This window comes from Primulina tabacum, chromosome 18 (genome assembly GCF_025594145.1).
Source record: "Primulina tabacum isolate GXHZ01 chromosome 18, ASM2559414v2, whole genome shotgun sequence".
NCBI lineage: Eukaryota > Viridiplantae > Streptophyta > Magnoliopsida > Lamiales > Gesneriaceae > Primulina > Primulina tabacum.
The window spans coordinates 20,758,620-20,777,562 of record NC_134567.1 but is presented as its reverse complement, the minus strand read 5'-3'; the positions used below and the strand labels follow the sequence as shown (position 1 = coordinate 20,777,562).

At 32.9% G+C, this 18,943-nt stretch overlaps 3 protein-coding genes across 4 annotated transcripts; 1 reads left to right on the top strand and 2 right to left on the bottom strand.

The window, feature by feature from the left end:
* Positions 1-4,353: 4,353 nt before the first annotated feature.
* On the top strand, positions 4,354-6,683 carry LOC142532237 (uncharacterized). Its single transcript, XM_075638551.1, has 8 exons — positions 4,354-4,630; positions 4,738-4,846; positions 4,970-5,085; positions 5,208-5,327; positions 5,499-5,588; positions 5,796-5,929; positions 6,089-6,353; positions 6,445-6,683. The coding sequence occupies exons 1-8, from the start codon at positions 4,436-4,438 to the stop codon at positions 6,598-6,600; spliced, it is 1,185 nt and encodes a 394-aa protein (XP_075494666.1). The 5' UTR covers positions 4,354-4,435; the 3' UTR covers positions 6,601-6,683.
* Positions 6,684-6,790: 107 nt separating this feature from the next.
* On the bottom strand, positions 6,791-8,813 carry LOC142532239 (uncharacterized). Of its 2 annotated transcripts, none has more exons than XM_075638552.1 (5): positions 8,574-8,813; positions 8,434-8,500; positions 7,889-7,981; positions 7,688-7,743; positions 6,791-7,158 (listed from the first exon to the last, which is right to left on the bottom strand). In XM_075638552.1, the coding sequence occupies exons 1-5, from the start codon at positions 8,733-8,735 to the stop codon at positions 6,982-6,984; spliced, it is 555 nt and encodes a 184-aa protein (XP_075494667.1). In that variant the 5' UTR covers positions 8,736-8,813; the 3' UTR covers positions 6,791-6,981. The 2 variants fall into 2 exon arrangements, with proteins under 2 accessions (XP_075494667.1, XP_075494668.1); XM_075638553.1 differs by having other exon boundaries at positions 6,989-7,158; positions 7,674-7,743.
* A 521-nt stretch (positions 8,814-9,334) lies between these two features.
* Positions 9,335-12,438, bottom strand: LOC142532240 (putative NADH dehydrogenase [ubiquinone] 1 alpha subcomplex subunit 12). Its single transcript, XM_075638554.1, has 5 exons — positions 12,255-12,438; positions 11,805-11,831; positions 10,116-10,207; positions 9,779-9,888; positions 9,335-9,697 (listed from the first exon to the last, which is right to left on the bottom strand). Exons 1-5 carry the CDS (start codon positions 12,341-12,343, stop codon positions 9,542-9,544), a joined length of 474 nt encoding a protein of 157 aa, XP_075494669.1. The 5' UTR covers positions 12,344-12,438; the 3' UTR covers positions 9,335-9,541.
* Positions 12,439-18,943: the final 6,505 nt, after the last annotated feature.

Below are 18,943 nucleotides of genomic sequence, written 5' to 3'. Positions count from 1 at the left end.
TAAATAATAATCTTTCAAATTGCGATAAAAATAAACTATTCGTCTAAAATATTTGAAATAAAAACGATTACAAATATAGTTTGCAAAAAGAACTGATTTAAATAACGTAAAGCAATCTCGTGAAATTCAGAATATTTGAATCAACGTGCATAAATTCTTAAAATATAAGCGGTCCTCGGGATTAGCCTCCGCGCAGTCCAAGCCAACTCATTGGTCCCCATCTCTCGCATCCTCAAACTCATCCCCACCTGCATAGATCAAGTCTAGTGAGTCTAAAGACTCAACATGTATAAACTGATAATAACAAGTAATACATAATAAAATCACATGCGTTTTAAAGTAGACCATGCATACTTAAACTTGAGCTTACATACATAAACATAGGCGTGCCATCGTTTGATAAAACTTTTCATAAACATACTTGCATCATACATACTTGAGCATACATAAACATCATCATTTTACGTAGAGATGTATTTCAAAGCAAGTGACTCATACATAAATGCGCCTGATCAGACTAAACCACAGTAGTGGGCTTGCAGAGATGTCCACTACCACATACATGATCTCCCCGGTCATGCTTTACCGGGTGGATTGGTCCATGTTCATGCTTTACCTTTTTCCTATCATGATCTAAACCTGGTCATACTTTACTGGGATGGAGAGGTCACCGGCTTCCAAACTCGTTCATAATTGGTCACAAGACATTTAGCATACCTCAAAAATAAAACGTCTTTTTTTTTTTTTGCACGTCTAACATACTAATATATTATGCATGCCTGACCAAGACAAAAATTTCGATACCTTCGATTTGACAGTAAATTCGTGATTTTTGGACAAGAAATGAGTGAGTTATGATCATAACTCACTCATTTTTTAAAAAAAATTATCTTGGTCAGGCATGCATAATGTATTAGTATATTCGACGTGCAAAATAAAATGTTTTATTTTTGAGGTATGCTAAATATCTTATGACCAACTATGAACGGGTTTGGAATCCGGTGAACGTGGCCGAGGACTTCTCTACCCCAGTAAAGCATGATCGGGTTTATATCAGGATTGGAAAGCGGTAAAGCATGACCATGGACCAATCCACCCGGTAATGCATGACCTGGGATCTCATGTATGTTGTAGTGAAAATCTCTGCCAGCCCAGTAATGTGGTTTAGTCTGATCAGATGCATTTATGTATGAGTCACTTGCTTTGAAACATATCTCTACGCAAAATGATTATGTTATGTATGTTGCAAGTATGTATGATGCAAGTATGTTTATGAAAAGTTTTACGATATGATGGCACAGTCTATGTTTATGTAAGTACGTTCAAGTTCAAGTATGTATGCCCTACTTTAAAATGCATGTTGTTTTATTATGTATTACTTGTTATTTCCAGTTTATACATGTTATGTCTTTAGACTCACTAAACTTGATCGATACAGGTGCAAACGAGTATGAGGAGACGAGGGATGGGGACCAATGGGCTAGCTCGGACAGCGCGGAGGCTAAACCCGAGGACCGCCTACGTTTTTAAGACCTTTATGCATGTTTAAAATACTCTGATTTTTCATGAGATTGTTTACGATGTCTAAACGATGACTTTTTGCAAACTTTGTTTGTAATTGTTTTTATTTCAAATATTTTTAGACGAGCAGATTATTTTTATCCCAATTTGAAATTCTATTATTTAATTAAGAAAATTTTCTATTTTTCCGCAAATTTTAAGTAGTTCAAAATACGATACGTTACATATATAATCAATTCATTAATTTAATGAGAGCACATGTTGATCAAGATGTTCAAGATCCGGAGGATGATATGTCTGAAGACATTTCTATTGAAAATGCTTTTGAAGAATTAAAAAATTCTTTAAAAGATAATATTAAGAAAAAATAATTGGTTCTTTGTACTATTTGCTTTTTATAAAGCAAATATTGTTAATTTTGATTTTTGGAATCTGGGGCTTCATGTTCGACTCTTTCATTTATAAATAGTTTGTTTTTATTTTAGAGGGGTACGGTGGAGTTTGCCCCACCTCTTTCTACTCTCTCTACCCCCTTTGTAATATATTTCAAACATTCAATAAAGAAGGTTCTGGTTATGCGATTAAAATTATAAGTTGAATTTTACTTTTATTTTTATTTTTATCTTTATTAAATTTATTAAAATTATCCTCTAGCATGTATGATAGGCTAAAATATTTTGCTAAATCATAACCTTACTATAACATGATCTATATTTATTTGTAACTTGAAATTAAATTGAGATAATAAAATATTTATTTGAATTTTGGAATTTTATTTTATATAATGGTTCTTGGTTGAACATAAGGTAAAATATAAACCAGGAAATCGTTAATACAGGGTTTGAGTTTAACTAGGAAATCATAAATTCATGTTGTAGCCCTTTAGTCTGTTTTGCCAAGATATGACGTTTAAAGGCGTTATGGGTGATTTTTATTAATTTATGTTTCTGAGGTGGACCTCGGTAAAATCCTCTATTATTAAATTTTTTTGGTATATCTTCGATAAATCATTAATGTTTTGTAAAAGTTTCATAAATGAACCTTGTATAAATTATTATTCCAAGATTCAAATACCTCATTTTCTTAGCTCAGTTTCTGAAAATGGTATATCGACTGGAAATCTTGCGTAGCTGTATGTCTTTAGACTATATGTCTTTAAGAATATGCTCGATAGGTATAACAATGCCACGTATCATATTCAATTTTATTCCAAGCCTAAGATGTTTTTTTATTTATTAAAATAATACAATAATATTATATTATTAGAAATAATATTTATAATAAATAAAAACAAAAAAAATTGAAAAAACGCGCAGAGGAAATGAAGCTCTGTTGGAGAAGGTTCCCTGCACCAAAATGGCATGCAGGATTGGAGATGCCCTGAATAAATCATGAAAACGCCATTAAATGGCAAAATTTTAAGACATTGTTCAATGGAAACTCGTTGCATTTGCGAAATTGTGCCATCGTCGCCTCTATATGTACTTGGGAAACAAATTTAATTTCAAAATGTTTTTATTAAGAAAAATTTTAAACATTTTTTAATTTGGATAAATGTTAAAAGAAATTGTTTTTATTTTTAAACAAAAATGTAACATAAGAAAAAAACCATAATTTTAACTTTTAATGAAGCATTTTTAAAAAAAACAATTTTTGTAACCAAATAATATGTTATCTAATAAAAATACTTCAAAAAAAAAAATTAATATGTTAGTTTCTCCACCCAAACATACTTATTAGCCTTTAAAAAAAATAATTAAACTCAAGATTAAATTAAAAAATAATACTAATACAATTATATATGAAGAGCAGGTCTTTTGTGAGACAGTCTCACGAATCTTTATCTATGAAATGTGTCAATCCTATCGATATTCACAATAAAAAATAATACTCTTAGGTTCCCTTTGGTACGTGTGATAGGATAAGTAAATGATTAATAATTAGAGTGATTAAAAAATGAGATATATGGATTAATAATATGGTGTTATAAATAACATGGTGTTTGGTATGATTTTAAAATGATGGATTAATTTTGTAAATTTTATTGTAATGACCAAAATGTCCCAAATGCTAATTAAATATATATTCTTAAAATAATTGGATAGATAATTAAATATTTATAATTATAATTTACATTTATTAAAATAAATTTAAATAAATTTAATATTTTTAATGTTAATATTAAATAAAATTTTAGTAATAATTACAATATTATTGTTTTTTTTTTAAATAATTATAAATATTCTTAAAATAATTTGATAGATAATTAAATTTTTATAATTATTAATTAAAATAGTAGTAATATTTTGAATATTAATTTTAATGTTAAATAAAATTTAGTGATATTATAATATTATTTTGTTTAATAATTATAAATATTCTTAAAATAATTAAATATTTATAATTATAATTTATGTTTATTAAAATTAATTTAAATATATTTATTAGAAATATATTTGAAAATATTACAATAATCATTGAACACAATAAATTAAAATTTAATAAATATTTATTTTCATAAGAGAGGATAAAAATGTAATTTGTGGTGTGTTGATAACCTATCCCACTTAATTTGTTAGATTAATAATCAAATAATTAATCATAAAATTAGGTCTTAAACTGGGTCAAAATTATTATTAATATATCTTAAAATTTTAACCAAACATTCACATCAACCAAACACGCCTTTAGCGTAATATTTTTTCATGGAGGACCCAAATAAGAAATTCATCTTATAAAATACGATTCGTAAACCGTCTCACACATGTTTTTGTCGTATATAAAATAACAATTTATTATAAATTTAATTATAATTGGGTGGGGAAAAATCATAGTGGAAGTCACTCATTTCTGATCACTTTTCGAATCGTATTGTACCCTACTGTTCATTAGCTAGAGCCAAGAAAGAGCAACAATGGCCGCCGACGGCTCTGCAAACCCTTCCCCTGCTCCCAAAATCCTATTAGCAAAACCCGGACTCGTCACCTCCGGAAAATTTAACCGCGGCGGCGCAGACGAGGAGGCCGCGCTACGGTCACGCCTTTCCTCTATTGCTTCACTCAACCTCTTGTCAGACACCTGGGATCTCCAGATCGATCGACTTTTACCAGTAAGTTCTCTTTCTTCCTAAAAAACACACTCGGTTCGCAGCAGTATTTCGTGGGTTGGTTTTCGATTTTATCTGATATTTTTTGGGGCCTTGTGATTATTGTGCAGTTTCTAACGGAAAACGCGGAGTTTACTGTGGTGGGTGTGATTGGTCCTCCCGGGGTCGGGAAATCGACCATTTTGAATGAAATATATGGCTCTGATTCTTCCTCACCTGGTATGTGTGTGTAGTGTTATTCTTCCGGGATAATCAATGTCTCTTGCATTGAATCGCGGCAGCGCTACTGTAATTTGATATTGAATGCAACTTGTGGCTCGTGCTTGAGTAATTTGTATGCAGGTATGATGTCTCCTTTTGGGGTAGAATCAGAGGAAATAAGGGCAATGGCAAGGCATTGTACTGTCGGGATTGAATCGAGGATTTCTTCGGAGAGGATTATACTTCTTGACACACAGGTTGAGAAATTGGTTGTTTCCCTTGGGTTTAGTTTGTTTATTGCATGAAGTTTATGGACTGTCAGGAGTTACATTTTCAGAGATTGTGTGATTAGCTGCTTACGATTATCTATCTTGTGCAGCCTGTATTTAGTCCCTCTGTTTTAGCAGAGATGATTCGGCCCGATGGATCGTCTACACTCTCTGTAATCAGTGGAGAATCTCTATCTGCGGAATTAGCTCATGAAGTGATGAGTATCCAGGTAATCATGTTGAAATGTTCCACTTAGGAAGTTTTGCACCATAACGCATTGTTTGATCTATTTTCCTCAAGTCCAGCTTGGCATCTTCAGCATTGCTAAGTTATTTTGAATTCATTGAAAAGATCTTGAAGGGAACATTTTTGTTTAATCTGCTGCAAGGAATTATTGTAGCTTGGCATTCTCCTCGCATCTATTTGTCATGTAATCATCGTGGTGTCCAATGGAGTTCGTGATGCTAGCATGTGGCGCTTGATGTTAACGGTATCCTTTTCTTCCACTTTTCTGTAACGTTAACTTTGTGAAAATGCACTTTTTTTTTTCTCAGGTGACTTTTTTTAGCAGTTCTCTGGTGATTGTTGTTCTGTCATAAGTTGGTCATTATCGTTGAGAATTGGTTTATATTTACGGGAGTTTTGATGATGTATTGATCTACTGGCATGATTAAGTAACATCATTGCTTTCATCTAGGTGGATTTGTTGAAACATGGCATACCCGACCCGTCTTGTGTGATGCATTCACATCCACAGAGCTCGAGCAACTTCGATAAACTTCCACAGGGTGGGGAAGAATACATTGCCACTCCAATTTTTGTACACACGAGGTGAGTTGATGTAATCTCTTTCCACTTGCAGACATTACCGCAAATGAATAACAATCAAGATAACCGACTCACAACAAATGTGAGTGTTTTTTCTCGGTATTTTGATCTGGACTTGGGATAAACATCGATTAAGATATTTATCATTTCATTTGTTCGTAGGATTCGTGACCGAGATATCACCCCACGTAATTTTCTAAAAATGAAGAAGGCACTTGCGGAGTGTTTTCGCACTTCTTCATTCCTAAGATCAGAAGGCCAGAAAGATGGATCTAAGGAGTCTCAATCCTCAGCCACAGCTTTTGAAAATCTCAAAGATTCAAGTTCCGACCTGAAGTTGTTTCTTGTGCCATCCCAGGGTAAAGATGACTCCTCAAGGCCACGATATGAAAGCTATATGTGCGCTCTATGGAAAATAAGGGATCAGGTTACTCTATCTCTCATCTTGATTACTTTGCAAACTTAAATATTTGCGCTAAATCGAAGCATTACCTTTTTTTACCCACACAAATTTTCAGGTTTTGTCCATGAGCGGACCATCTTTTTCGAGGACTATTTCTGAACGTGATTGGTTGAAGAATTCTGCCAAGATATGGGAATTCATTAAGAACTCCCCAACAGTTGGTGATTATTGCACGACGCTTAAGAGCTCTTGCCTATATAGGAAATCGTAGCTTTGTTTCTGCGAGCCTGGAAACAGAGATGCTGTTATTTTTTCTAGTAATTTTTTCGTAGTCAAGGGAATACTCAAAATTTGCTCAAAATAAAAATGGGATAGTTTTTAAGATCTTATGTATGTTCTTTTTTAAAAAAAAATAGCCATCCCGTGGACTTATTTATCTTAGAAAACAAAACACGAGTCCATTGACCATAATTTCCTCTTATAAAATAAGGCTTCTCAAGGATGACTATCTTAAAAAAAAAACACCAAGTACATTGACCATAATTTCCTCTTAGAAAATAAGGCTTCTCGAACTCGAGCCGAGCTCTTTTGAGCCTTGTGAAAATTTATGGAGCAGTCATTCGAATGATAGCTAAATTTGTTACACAAACCATCAAATTAATCCCCTTTGTCTTGAACTAAAACTAATAATATTTAAATTGACGCGAAAAGCTTGTGTACGTCTACAGTTTGCTTGCACTCCCACTCCAACACAGTGGTGGTCTCGTGTTATGAGCACAGCCACCTGCTTATAAAGCCCTCTAGAGGTAGAGGTTCGCACATTTGTGAACTGCAAGCGAATCCAGAAAATACAATGTCAATGTCAATAAAAGATTTCAAATTTCCTTCACGGAAGACAATGTTTGCCATGTTGTAGTAAAACTTATAGACTAATTCCTGATTAAACGACATGAACCATTCGAAACCAGATTCACAACTATAGAACTTCTTACAAATTGCACCTTGAGGTTCCAGAGGTACTTTGTCATACATCAAAGGGATCTAGTATTGATAATCAATGGTGTTCTTTTAAATAAAGAGTAATCTTAAAATGTCATATTTCAGGAAAAACCGGATTCATTCTTAAGAAACTTTAAATCGTCCAATATTCAATATAAATTTCGAGACTGCAAGAAAACTTATTATGTCAGCATATGGCCATTTCGATAGCCGGAGAATCTTTATGCCACACTGGAGATTTCTATTATATTTCTGAAAATTGATTGAACACTAGAAAATAGCAGCACCGGTACAAAACGGAAATAGCATCCCCTTATAAATGGAATTCGAATGCGCTCTGCTTACCCCATTTACTCCACCATGGCATCACTTGAAACATCTCCAGCAGGTTTTTGAGATTTTACACTGTTCTTTACTGTAAAAAGGATCACAAAATTGAAGAAACGAGCTGATCAGTTCCAATAATAAGCCATTAACAATGAAGAGAATGACTTCAAGAAACAGTAAGTAACGATCATTTACAAATGACAAACTCTCTGTAAAGTACAGAATCACTGCACCTTTCTTGTTCTTCTTCAACTGCTTAACTCTAAGTTTAGCACTCTTCTTCATGGAAAATCTAACAGAGGGTTTCGAGGCATCTTTTGATGTCCCTGAAATAAAATCCAACAAAACCAAAAGACATCCTATCAAAGACCATTCAAGTAGAGTACACAGAGACAGTCAAAATTTTACGAAGATGTGTGGTTCTAACATGATTACACATTTAGACTTCATTAGGATCTCTCTAATTCTTAGACGATGAGTAATCTGTTCGAATTCAGGTTAAAAGCCAAAAAAAAGGAGAGTATCTGAAAAGATAAAAATATTAAGATATCATGCAATCTCACCGAATTCACAACTTCTCACGATAAACAGCATTATAAAGAATGAATAAATTGCAAGAATTCAAACGCTGGCAAAACATTAGCAAGGCGAACATTTTGACAGCAAATAGGTAACAAAATTTTTCAAAACGCAACAAGCTAACTCAGCTCATCATCAAAATAGCAAGATGATGATCACCATGATTCAGGATTAAACATCGAAAATATCAACAATGTACCATCAGCAACAGCCATCTCTACATCTTGCATCGTGATTAATCCTTTCTCCACTGCCTCCTTTTGCTCCTGTTTCAAAAAGAAATCGATGAACGATAGAGTTCAAAAAGAAAAGTATCACTCATTAATCTAATTTACGGACCCGTCGCCATTTTTTCAAGAGCTTGCGCTTGCGTTTTCCGGAGATGGAGAGCGGTTGAGACTTCTGTTGCAGCTTTCCAGTGAAGGGATCTCCGTGTGTCTTCCTCTTCCACATAGCGACGGCAGCGCGGCGCCGCTTCTGCACCTCGTTGAACTTGGCCATCTCCACAAGCTTCAGTTTCTCCTCTTCTCCAACCCCTAAAATTCTCGTTTTGATACGGGAGGGGTGTTCTCTTATTGGGCTGGGCCCAACTCAAAAACAAAGATAACTCCAGTTTGGGCTGGTTCAGATTAATATCACTAATACCTAAATTTATACAGCTCACGTGCATGACAATATTTGAACGATTTGTGTCACAAGTTCACACTAAATTTTAATATAAAAAATAATTTCAAATATTCTAAACTTTTGTAGAAATTATTTCTCATAGGGGTGTTTGTGTTCAAGTTTATTATTTTATTATATTTTATTTTTGTAAACATATGAATCTTAAGAAGGATATTTGGGTAAAAATTTGACATGTTTTATTTCACATGCTAAAAAGGTTAGGTTTTTTTTTTTTTTTTTTTGTCCAACATGACTTGTATTGGAGCAGAAGATTCCACGCCTAAAGAATGCAACATATTGAACTTCCTATGGATAACTAACCACGAAGCGTGAGAAATTGCAAGGTCAGTTATTCGCCGATGATACTTCTTCAATCACCTAGTGAGCATATCAAGTCATTCCCGAAAGTTATTTCATCTCGTGACATATGTTCCGCCGGAAGAACGAAGATGAAACCATGAGACAATAAAAATTAAACCCATATGGTGAGAGCTTGTCAATTTGAGGATGAGATGAGATAAGATAATCACACATGTTTTAAAACAAGTACAAGGATAAATTTATTGACGAAAACGAGGATGCCATATCCATGCACATTTTTCCGGGTCCAGTTGGAGCTGGCTCTGAAACATAACAAAGAATTAGTCCTTTTTGGGTTGCCAGGGATGGAATCTGGTCCAATCTCTTTGTCCAGGGTTAAGGCTATGTCCTTTGGAGTGATAGATGTATTCATCTCCCTCTCCGGAAAAGTTTTCTTTGTGCTCAATTCCATATCGTTTCGGTTTCAATAAGAGCAGCTACATCAAATGTACTCTTAATTCAACTTCTTTGCGTATACGTAAATTCAATTTAGTGATTATGGTCGTATGCTAACTAACCTCATCTCCAGTATGATCAGTTATGAAATGAAGCCATCCATGCCACTCCGGTGGGACTTGAGAAGCATTGTAACGATTCTTAGAAGCATATTCCACCCACCTATGTCTCCCTAATATTGAGTAACAAGCATAAATCATCAGTTTGCAAGATATAGCTTCGAGAGCTCTTCAGAATGAGCATCAAATGCACTTACATCCACAGAAAATAGTTATCTCAATAACCTAAAGCATGTACGCTTTTTCGAAAAGAAAAGCTTCAAAATAGAGCAATGAGAATGGCAACCGAAACCTACGAAAAGAATTAGCAGAAAGGATAGGCACAGAAAAAGCTGCTAACCATACTGAGTATCTCCAAGTTTCTGATAGTACTTATTGCCAAATTTATCAACACCTATAAGTGTTGCTCCAATGTTGTGAATCTTTGTCTGCCTGCATAAATAAAAATAACAATGGCTAACCATCAAACCTTCAGAGAAACAAACAACAGATGCCAATTTCTGTTCAGTTCTAAAGAAAAGGTACAAGAGGATATGCCAAAAAGGAGGAATAGGGCATAAAAAACCCTTCGAAGAGATCACTAGCCTTGTTCCTACATTTGACACATTCATAAGATTTCAGTCACAATTTCCCCAAAAAGACAACTGAGGTGTGAAATTTAAATGCCATAAGTGTATGTCACTAGAAGAAACAAGAAATCACAAAGCAGTTATTCACATATCATAATTTTGCCACCTCAACATGTATAATGACCAGAAAGAATTTTGATAGAGAGGAACAACAAATAGCATTCAAAATCCAACGAGGAGAATAATGTGAAGGCGACAAGTAGGATCCAGGAATCAGGGTCCGTGGAAACTTAAAAGTGTAAATGAGTCGTTATGCGTTGTGTGCACAATCTGATTCCTTGCACAAGTTCTTCGTTTTATGATGACGATTGCAGTTGTTTATTCTGATAGACTGAGCTATATAAAAAAAAAGTAGTTCAACGAAAGAATTTGAGTTGTGTGAAATATTACGTTGCTTTCACTGTTTTCAGATTACAGATGACCAGACACCAAGTTAGGGGAAATGTCCCAAAGAACACTGCTTTGGTCTGCTTTTTTCCTAACTGACAATGATACAATGCCTTAGCTTATCCGTCAACTAAATTACACACAATCTCTTGTCGTCAAAAGGTTCGATAATATATTTTTCAGTTTCTTGCTAGCCAAAATATCCAGAGAACAAAACAAAATTTTGGCTATTGTAGGCATCATACACATGATGACGTGACAAGAAAACAACAATCTTAATCTGTTGCTTCAGACAAATCTCAGATCCAGCCTTTCCACATATGAAACAATTAATCTAATTATTTATGCTCACAAAAAAGAGGCCCTATCGGTAAACCGAAAGCATACTTCAGAACCTATCACAGACTGAAATGATCCACTCATGTACAGAAATGTTTAGGTACAGATGCTGGTTGTCACTTTTAATCTTTGAAAATTGGATATGATGTACTATCCTCAAACAGTACTTTTATAAATATGCATACATTAATGAAATTTGTTTCTTATCAAAACATAACACTGATAATCCGTTACACTCAAAAGAAATATTGACAGATTAACAGTCAGCAGGATAATCTCAATAACTCAGATCTTAATTATGCCCCACACAATTAGACTATGTCACTAAATATATTTCACTGTCGCAAAGTTTGTGTTATCAAAACTCTATTTTAATTTGAGCACCTCAAATTTTGTCTATATGATGCGTCAAAAATTCGATTTTCGAAAATAATGTTATCCTTATTAAAGAGTGTCTAGATTGAGTTGGAAATTGAAGTTTGTTTCTAAACATCATCATTAAAAAATAGTAACTAAAATAATCTTTTCCGGAATTTATTCCAATTTTCAGACTGTCCCATTGGATAAATATAGAATAAAAACAACTACTCAAATTAAATTATTATAACACACAACCATTGCATGTTCCGAGTAACAAGTTACATATCAAGATAGGGTCCTAGAACACTACTTACATAAGATTTCCATCCAGAAGAGCGCTCCTGCAGAGAACAAAAGTAAGAATACATAACTCAGTGGAACACATTAACAATTAATGACAAAATAAGTACATAAGAAACCATCACAGATTTCAAGCTGACAAGGGTAAAAATAAAAAACCATACAAAGCATCAAATCACAGGTTCAATAATATGGTTGCCATAAGACCACAAGTAGCTAATATAGCAATTGATTTCAGCTAATCACGCTTCCACTGCAATGAATTTTTAAATCATGAACCCTACGAACTAAATAACAAATCGACAAAAAGAAACAAAAATCAACAAATAAAATACACAGGAAAGAACTTAGGATACGTAAAAATTCGTTTTTATACCCAGATCCAAAAAAATTCGATCGTCGCGAAGGTAGATAAAAAGTAAAGGAAAATTTGTTAACAATTAGATACGGGAATGGAGACTTACAGGAATCCTTCATCTTTAAGCTCACGGATGAAACCTCTGACACCTTTTTCTCTGATTGATTTCAGAGCGCTTCTCACCACCGACGCCATTGCTGAATCCGTCTCTTTGCAAAGGGGAGCTGAGAGATGAACCACCGAAATGTTTCCTCAGCACGCTTTTGATCTACGAAACCATAAAGTCGTAGTGCGTTAAAACTTAATTATGCTTATTTACTTTTTAATATAGACTCTACGTGGACTCGGAAAATAAAGTTATATTGGCTCAAAAAAATAGTTAAAATTTAAATTAAAATGTATTCTTTTTTAAATTTGACCGTCCTTTCTGTTATGAAAAAGAAAAAATTTATGGTAAAAAATAAAAATAACAAACTCTCAAAATTATCAAACTACACACTTTATAATATTTTTCTCTCAACTCAATTGTGATTTTTTTCACAAATGAGATATATATTTATAGAATTTTTTTACAAATAATCCAAAAATAAATTCATCATTACATACATTATCACACACTAATTTTCAATATTTACAACTCTTATTTTCAACATTCAAATATTCAACTATTAATTTTCAACATTCAAAACATATTTTTCAACACTCCCCCTTGTGATGATCATGATACATCGATTGTCTTCATTACGTGTTTTATACTGTCTCGTTAAAAACCTTACTAGGAAAAACTCATTGGGATAAAAACCATGGTAAGAAAAAAGAGTGCAGTCATGTAAACTCCCCTTCATGTTGACACGAACAATTCTTCACAAATTTCGTAGATTACGCATCCCAATATTATATATGTGTTTTCTGAATATTGTCGTAGGAAGTGCCTTTGTGAAGAGATCTGATGAGTTTTCACTTGATTGAATGTGACGAACATCAATATATTAATTCTTCTCAAGCTCCTTGGTGAATGCGAATAACTTAGGAGGAATATGTTTAGTTCTGTCGCTTTTTATGTATGCTTCTTTCATTTGAGCAACACATGCAACATTATCTTCATATAGTATCACAGGCTTCTCTTCGAATGATAATCCGCATGAGATTTGGATATGTTGGGTCATTGATTTTAACCACACACATTCACGATTTGCTTCATGTAGTGCAATAATCTCGGCATGATTTGATGAAGTGTTGTGAACGCTAAGAAATTGCAGTGCCTCCATGAGTAAATACATATCCAGTTTGGGAACGTGCCTTGCGTGGATCAGATAAGTATCCAGCATCGTCATAACCAATTATACTTGGATTAGCATCTTTTGAATACAAAAGTATCAAGTCTGTTGTTCCTCGTAGATAACGGAATATATGTTTAATTCCGTTCCAGTGTCTCTTTGTTGGATATTTGCTAAATCTTGCCAATAAATTTACGGCAAAAGATATATCAGGCCTTGTACAATTGGTAAGATACATAAGGGCACCGATAGCACTTAGATATGGCACTTCTGAATTTACGGCAAAAATATATCAGGCCTTGTACAATTTGTAAGATACATAAGGGCACCGATAGCACTTAGATATGGCACTTCTAGACCAAGAATATCTTCATCATCTTCACATAGACAGAATGAATCATTTTCTATGTTTAATGATCTAACAATCATTTGAGTACTTAAAGGATTTGATTTATCCATATTAAAATGTTTAATGATCTTTTCTGTATAATTTGTCTTGTGAACAAATATTCCACGTTCCTTTTGTTCAATTTGTAAACCCAGACAATACTTGGTTTTTCCAACATCCTTTATTTCAAATTATTCCTTCAAGTATGACACAACTTCTTGAATTTTCTTATTCGTTCCAATGATATTTAAATCATCAACATATACAACAATAATTACGCATTCGGATGTTGTTTTCTTAAAAAAAAACATAAGGGCATATTGAATTATTTACATATCCCTTTTTAATGAAGTGATCACTTAGCTCATTATACCACATACGGCCGGATTGCTTTAACCCATATAATAATCTTTGTAATTTCACAGAATAACATTCTCTGGGTTTTGAACTTTGTGCTTCAGGCATCTTAAATATTTCAGGGATTTTTATATATATATTACTATCAAGTGATCCATATAAGTAAGCTGTAACAACATCCATAATACGTATTTCCAAATTTTCAGATATCGCCAAGCTAATCAAATACTGAAACGTAATTCATCTATCACGGGAGAATACATTTCTTCATAATCAATTCCAGGCCTTTGAGAAAAACCTTGTGAAAAAAGTCGAGCTTTATATCTTACTATTTCATTTTTCTCATTTCGGTTTCGAATAAAAACTCATTTGTATCCAACAGGTTTTACACCTTCAGGTGTAAGGACTATAGGTCCAAAAACATTACGTTTATTTAGCGAATCCAATTCAACCTGGATGACATCTTTTCATTTTATCTAATCCTGCTGTTTTTTACATTCACCAAAAGATTTTGGTTCATGATCTTCATTACCATTTATTATGTCGATTGCCACATTATAAGAAAATATATCATCAATTTCTTCTATATCTTTTCGATTCCATATTTTTTCGGTATTAATATAATTAATAGAGATTTCACGATTCTCGTCAGTTTGTGATTCTGACAGAACATTATCATCATATGTTTCTTCAGGAACATCATTCTCTGTTTTATGATCATCATGTGTTTCTTCAGGAACATCATTCTCTATTTTGTGATCATTGTGTTTCTCTATGAATTTTTTTCGAGGATTTTTATCCTTGGAACCGACTGGCCTTCCACGCTTCAGGCGTTTTACAACATCATGAGTTTTTTCAGATCGTTTCTTTGGAATTTCAATTCGAGCAGGAGCATTTACAGCATACATATATGATTTAGTTACCCCTTTTGCATCTGTAAATGCATCTGGTATTTTATTTGCTATTCTTTGCAAGTGCACAATTTGCTATACATCTTTTTCACATTGTTTTGTTCATGGATCCAGATGTAACAATGATGATATATACCATGTAATTTCCTTTTCGGTATGTTTCTTGTCTCCCCCTAACATTGGGAAGATTTCCTCATTAAAATGACAATCAGCAAGCCTGTCTGAGGTTCAAGATATCGAATGATTGATGGATTATGATAACCGATATAAATTCCAATCTTTCTTTGAGGTCTCATTTTCTTTCGTTGAGGTGGTGCAATAGGCACATACACCATACATCCAAAATTTCTCAGATGAGAAATGTCTGGTTCTTTACCAAATGCAAGCTGCAATGGGGAGTATTTATGATATGCACTTGGTATGATGCGAATTAATGCAACAACATGTAAAATTGCATCTCCCCATATAGAAATAGGTAGATTTGTTTTCATAATCATTGGTCAGACCTCAGTTTCAGACGTTTAATCAATGATTCAGCCAATCCATTCTGTGTATGCACATGAGCAACAGGATGCTCAACAGTACATACAATAATCATTGAAAGTCTGGGAAGTAAATTCACCAACATTATCAAGTCTATTTTTTTTTTATCGTATAGTCGGGAAATTGATTCCTCAATTTTATTATTTGATCAAGTAATCTTGCAAATGCAACATTTCAAGTTGACAATAAACATACATGTGACCATCTGCTGGAGGCATCAATCAATACCATAAAGTATCTAAATGATCTACATGGTGGATGAATTGTTCCACAAATATCACCATGAATACGTTCAAGAAACATTGGTGATTCAGTTTGGATTTTGGCTAGTGATGGTCTCATAATAAGTTTTCCAAGAGAACATGCTTTAGATTGAAACTTATTATTCTGAAAGATCTTCTGGTCTTTCAGCGGATGACCATGTGTATTTTCTATAATTTTTCGCATCATTGTTGAACCAGGATGTCCTAATCGATCATGTCAATTGGTTAATATTGAAGAATTATCAACTACCATGTTTGATTCAATGGGACTTATATGTGTATAATGCAATCCAGTAGGGAGCATTGGTAGTTTTTCAATCACATATTTTTTTCTCGATTTATATGTTGTAAGACACATATATTTCTCATTTCCTTCATTCAATGTTTGAGTATCATACCCTTGGGAATATATATCATTAAAACTCATCAAATTTCTTTTCGATTGTGGTGAATACAAAACATCATTGATAAAAAAATTTGTACCATTAGGTAACAAAAATTGTGCTTTACCACAACCTTTAATCAAGTCTATAGGATCTGATATTATATTCATCATTGTTTTTGTTAGTTTTAGTTCCAAGAAATATCTTTTATCTCGGAGAATAGTGTGCTTTGTACCACTATCAGGTATGCAAACTTCAGCTTTGTTCATAGCATGTTTCATATTTGAACTTCAAAAAAAATATATGTAATGAAATAAAATTACTGACAATAAATTTATAAAAATAAAATAAAATACAATACATATGTAAAAATATAACACACGATAAAACATTATCATACGAGTACATGAAAAAATAAAATATTTTACATATCTATTCCACCAGCAAATTGATCATTGTCCGAGAAATCAATCAGAAAATCTCCAGCATCAAAATGAGTTGAATCACTCAAAGGTTCATTGTGTTCAATAAAGTTGGTCTCCTTTTCTTCCCCTTTATTGATTCTTTATAAAGTTTACAAAGGTGCTCAGGGGCTCGACAAATACGGGATCAATGTCATGTAGTACCACATCTAAAACAAGAACTTTCAAATCTTTTTGAGTGATTATCATTAACACTCATATTCTCATGATGCCTTTTCAGTGGATGGTTTGGGACGCTCTTTTGAGATGAGTTATAAAAGTAATTATCTCGATTATTTTCAAAACCACGGCCGCGTCCACGACCACATCCACGTCCACGTCCACGACCACGACCTCGATTTCGTCCTCGGCCAAAATCTTGTCTATAATTTTGATTTTGATTTCCAGATTTAAATTCATATTTGCTTACGACATTTACTTCAGGAAATGCCGTTGAACCAGTGGGTCGTGCTTGATGATTTCTCATTAACAGCTCGTCATTCTTTTCCGCTACAAGGAAACAGACGATAAGTTCAGAATATCTCAAAAATTCACGCACTCTATATTGTTGTTGTAGAGTTATATTCGATGCGTGAAAAGTGAAATGTTTTCTCAAGCATTTCCAATTCAGTAATCTCGTGCCCACAAAATTTCAATTGCGAGATTATTCTATACATCGACGAGTTGTAATCACTGATTTTTTTAAAATCTTGGAATCTCAACGTATTCCATTCATCTCGGACGGTCGGTAGTATAACTTCCATTATATGTTCGAATCTTTCTTTTAATCTTTTCCACAAAGTCATGTGATCTTTTTCAATTAGATATTTACATTTTAATCCCTCGTTGAGATGTCGACGCAAAAATATCATGGCTTTTGCCTTTTCTTGTGATGTGGATATGCCATTTTCTTTTATGATCTCATTTAGACCCAATGACTCAAGATGCATTTCTACATCGAGAGTCCATGGCATATAATTTTTCCCCGTAATATCAAGAGCAATGAATTCGAGCTTTGCCAAGTTTGACATGGTGGTACTAAAAAAATTACGATCCATTTTATTAGTTAATGAATATTGCAATACAAAGTAATGGATAAACAACAAGTACAAGCATTTGTAAAAATTAAAAAAAACACACGAGGAGGATATTCTCCGATAAATACAAGACTCGTGAGTATGATAACCAAAATAATTAAAAATAACCTTGAGAAAGCCATCTTTTTTTCTTCGAAAATTTGATGAAGAATAATTGTTTAGAGAAGAAGAAAAAGTTGGGGTAATTGAATGTGTTTGTCAGATCATATTTATAGGGCAAAAACTAGTTGTTTTGTTACCGTTTATGACCGTTGGTGTACAAAAAAATAAATATATATATTTGTATAATTTTATGGTAATAATATGATGTATATCATATTAGTCATGTTTAAATAATTATGTATATCATATCGCATTATTATAATGAGGTGTCATAAGGTATTTTGTTTGAAAAACTTTATAGGCTTTTATACTTGTCGTATTTACCAGGAGTGTGAGATGTCGTCTTAACATCCTCCCAAGATTTATAACAAGTTTTTTGAAAAATTTATTTTTATTATTTCTAATATTTATTATATAATAACATTATATTATATATTAAATATATAAATATTAAATAAATAAATAGTAAAATAAATATTATTACTTTTGTTACCTTTTTCTTCTGTTTTGGAGCTTGGAAAAATATGCAGGACTTTTAGAGCTTCGTGATGATAACTTTTTATGAAAAAGTAAAAATTGATGGTAAAAATTAAAAATATCAAACTCTCAAAATTATCAAACCTACACACTTTATAATATTTTTCTCTCAACACAATTGTGATTTTCTTCACAAAGAGAGATCGATTTATAAAATAATCCAAAAATAAATTCATCATTACATATATCATCACACACTAATTTTCAATATTTACAACTCTTATTTTCAACATTCAAATATTCAACTATTAATTTTCAACATTCAAAACATATTTTTCAACACTTTCAACTATTTTCAGGGGGAAAAACATAAAGATATTATAAACATATTTTTAAAAAAACATAAATGATTCTAATATATAATATTGATTATGATATGGAACATTTGGGGGTAGCTGTGGCAATTTCCTAAGTGATATTCTCCTTCTCTAACGTGGTCGAAGACTTAAGTTGGTCACTTGCACATGATCGAGCAA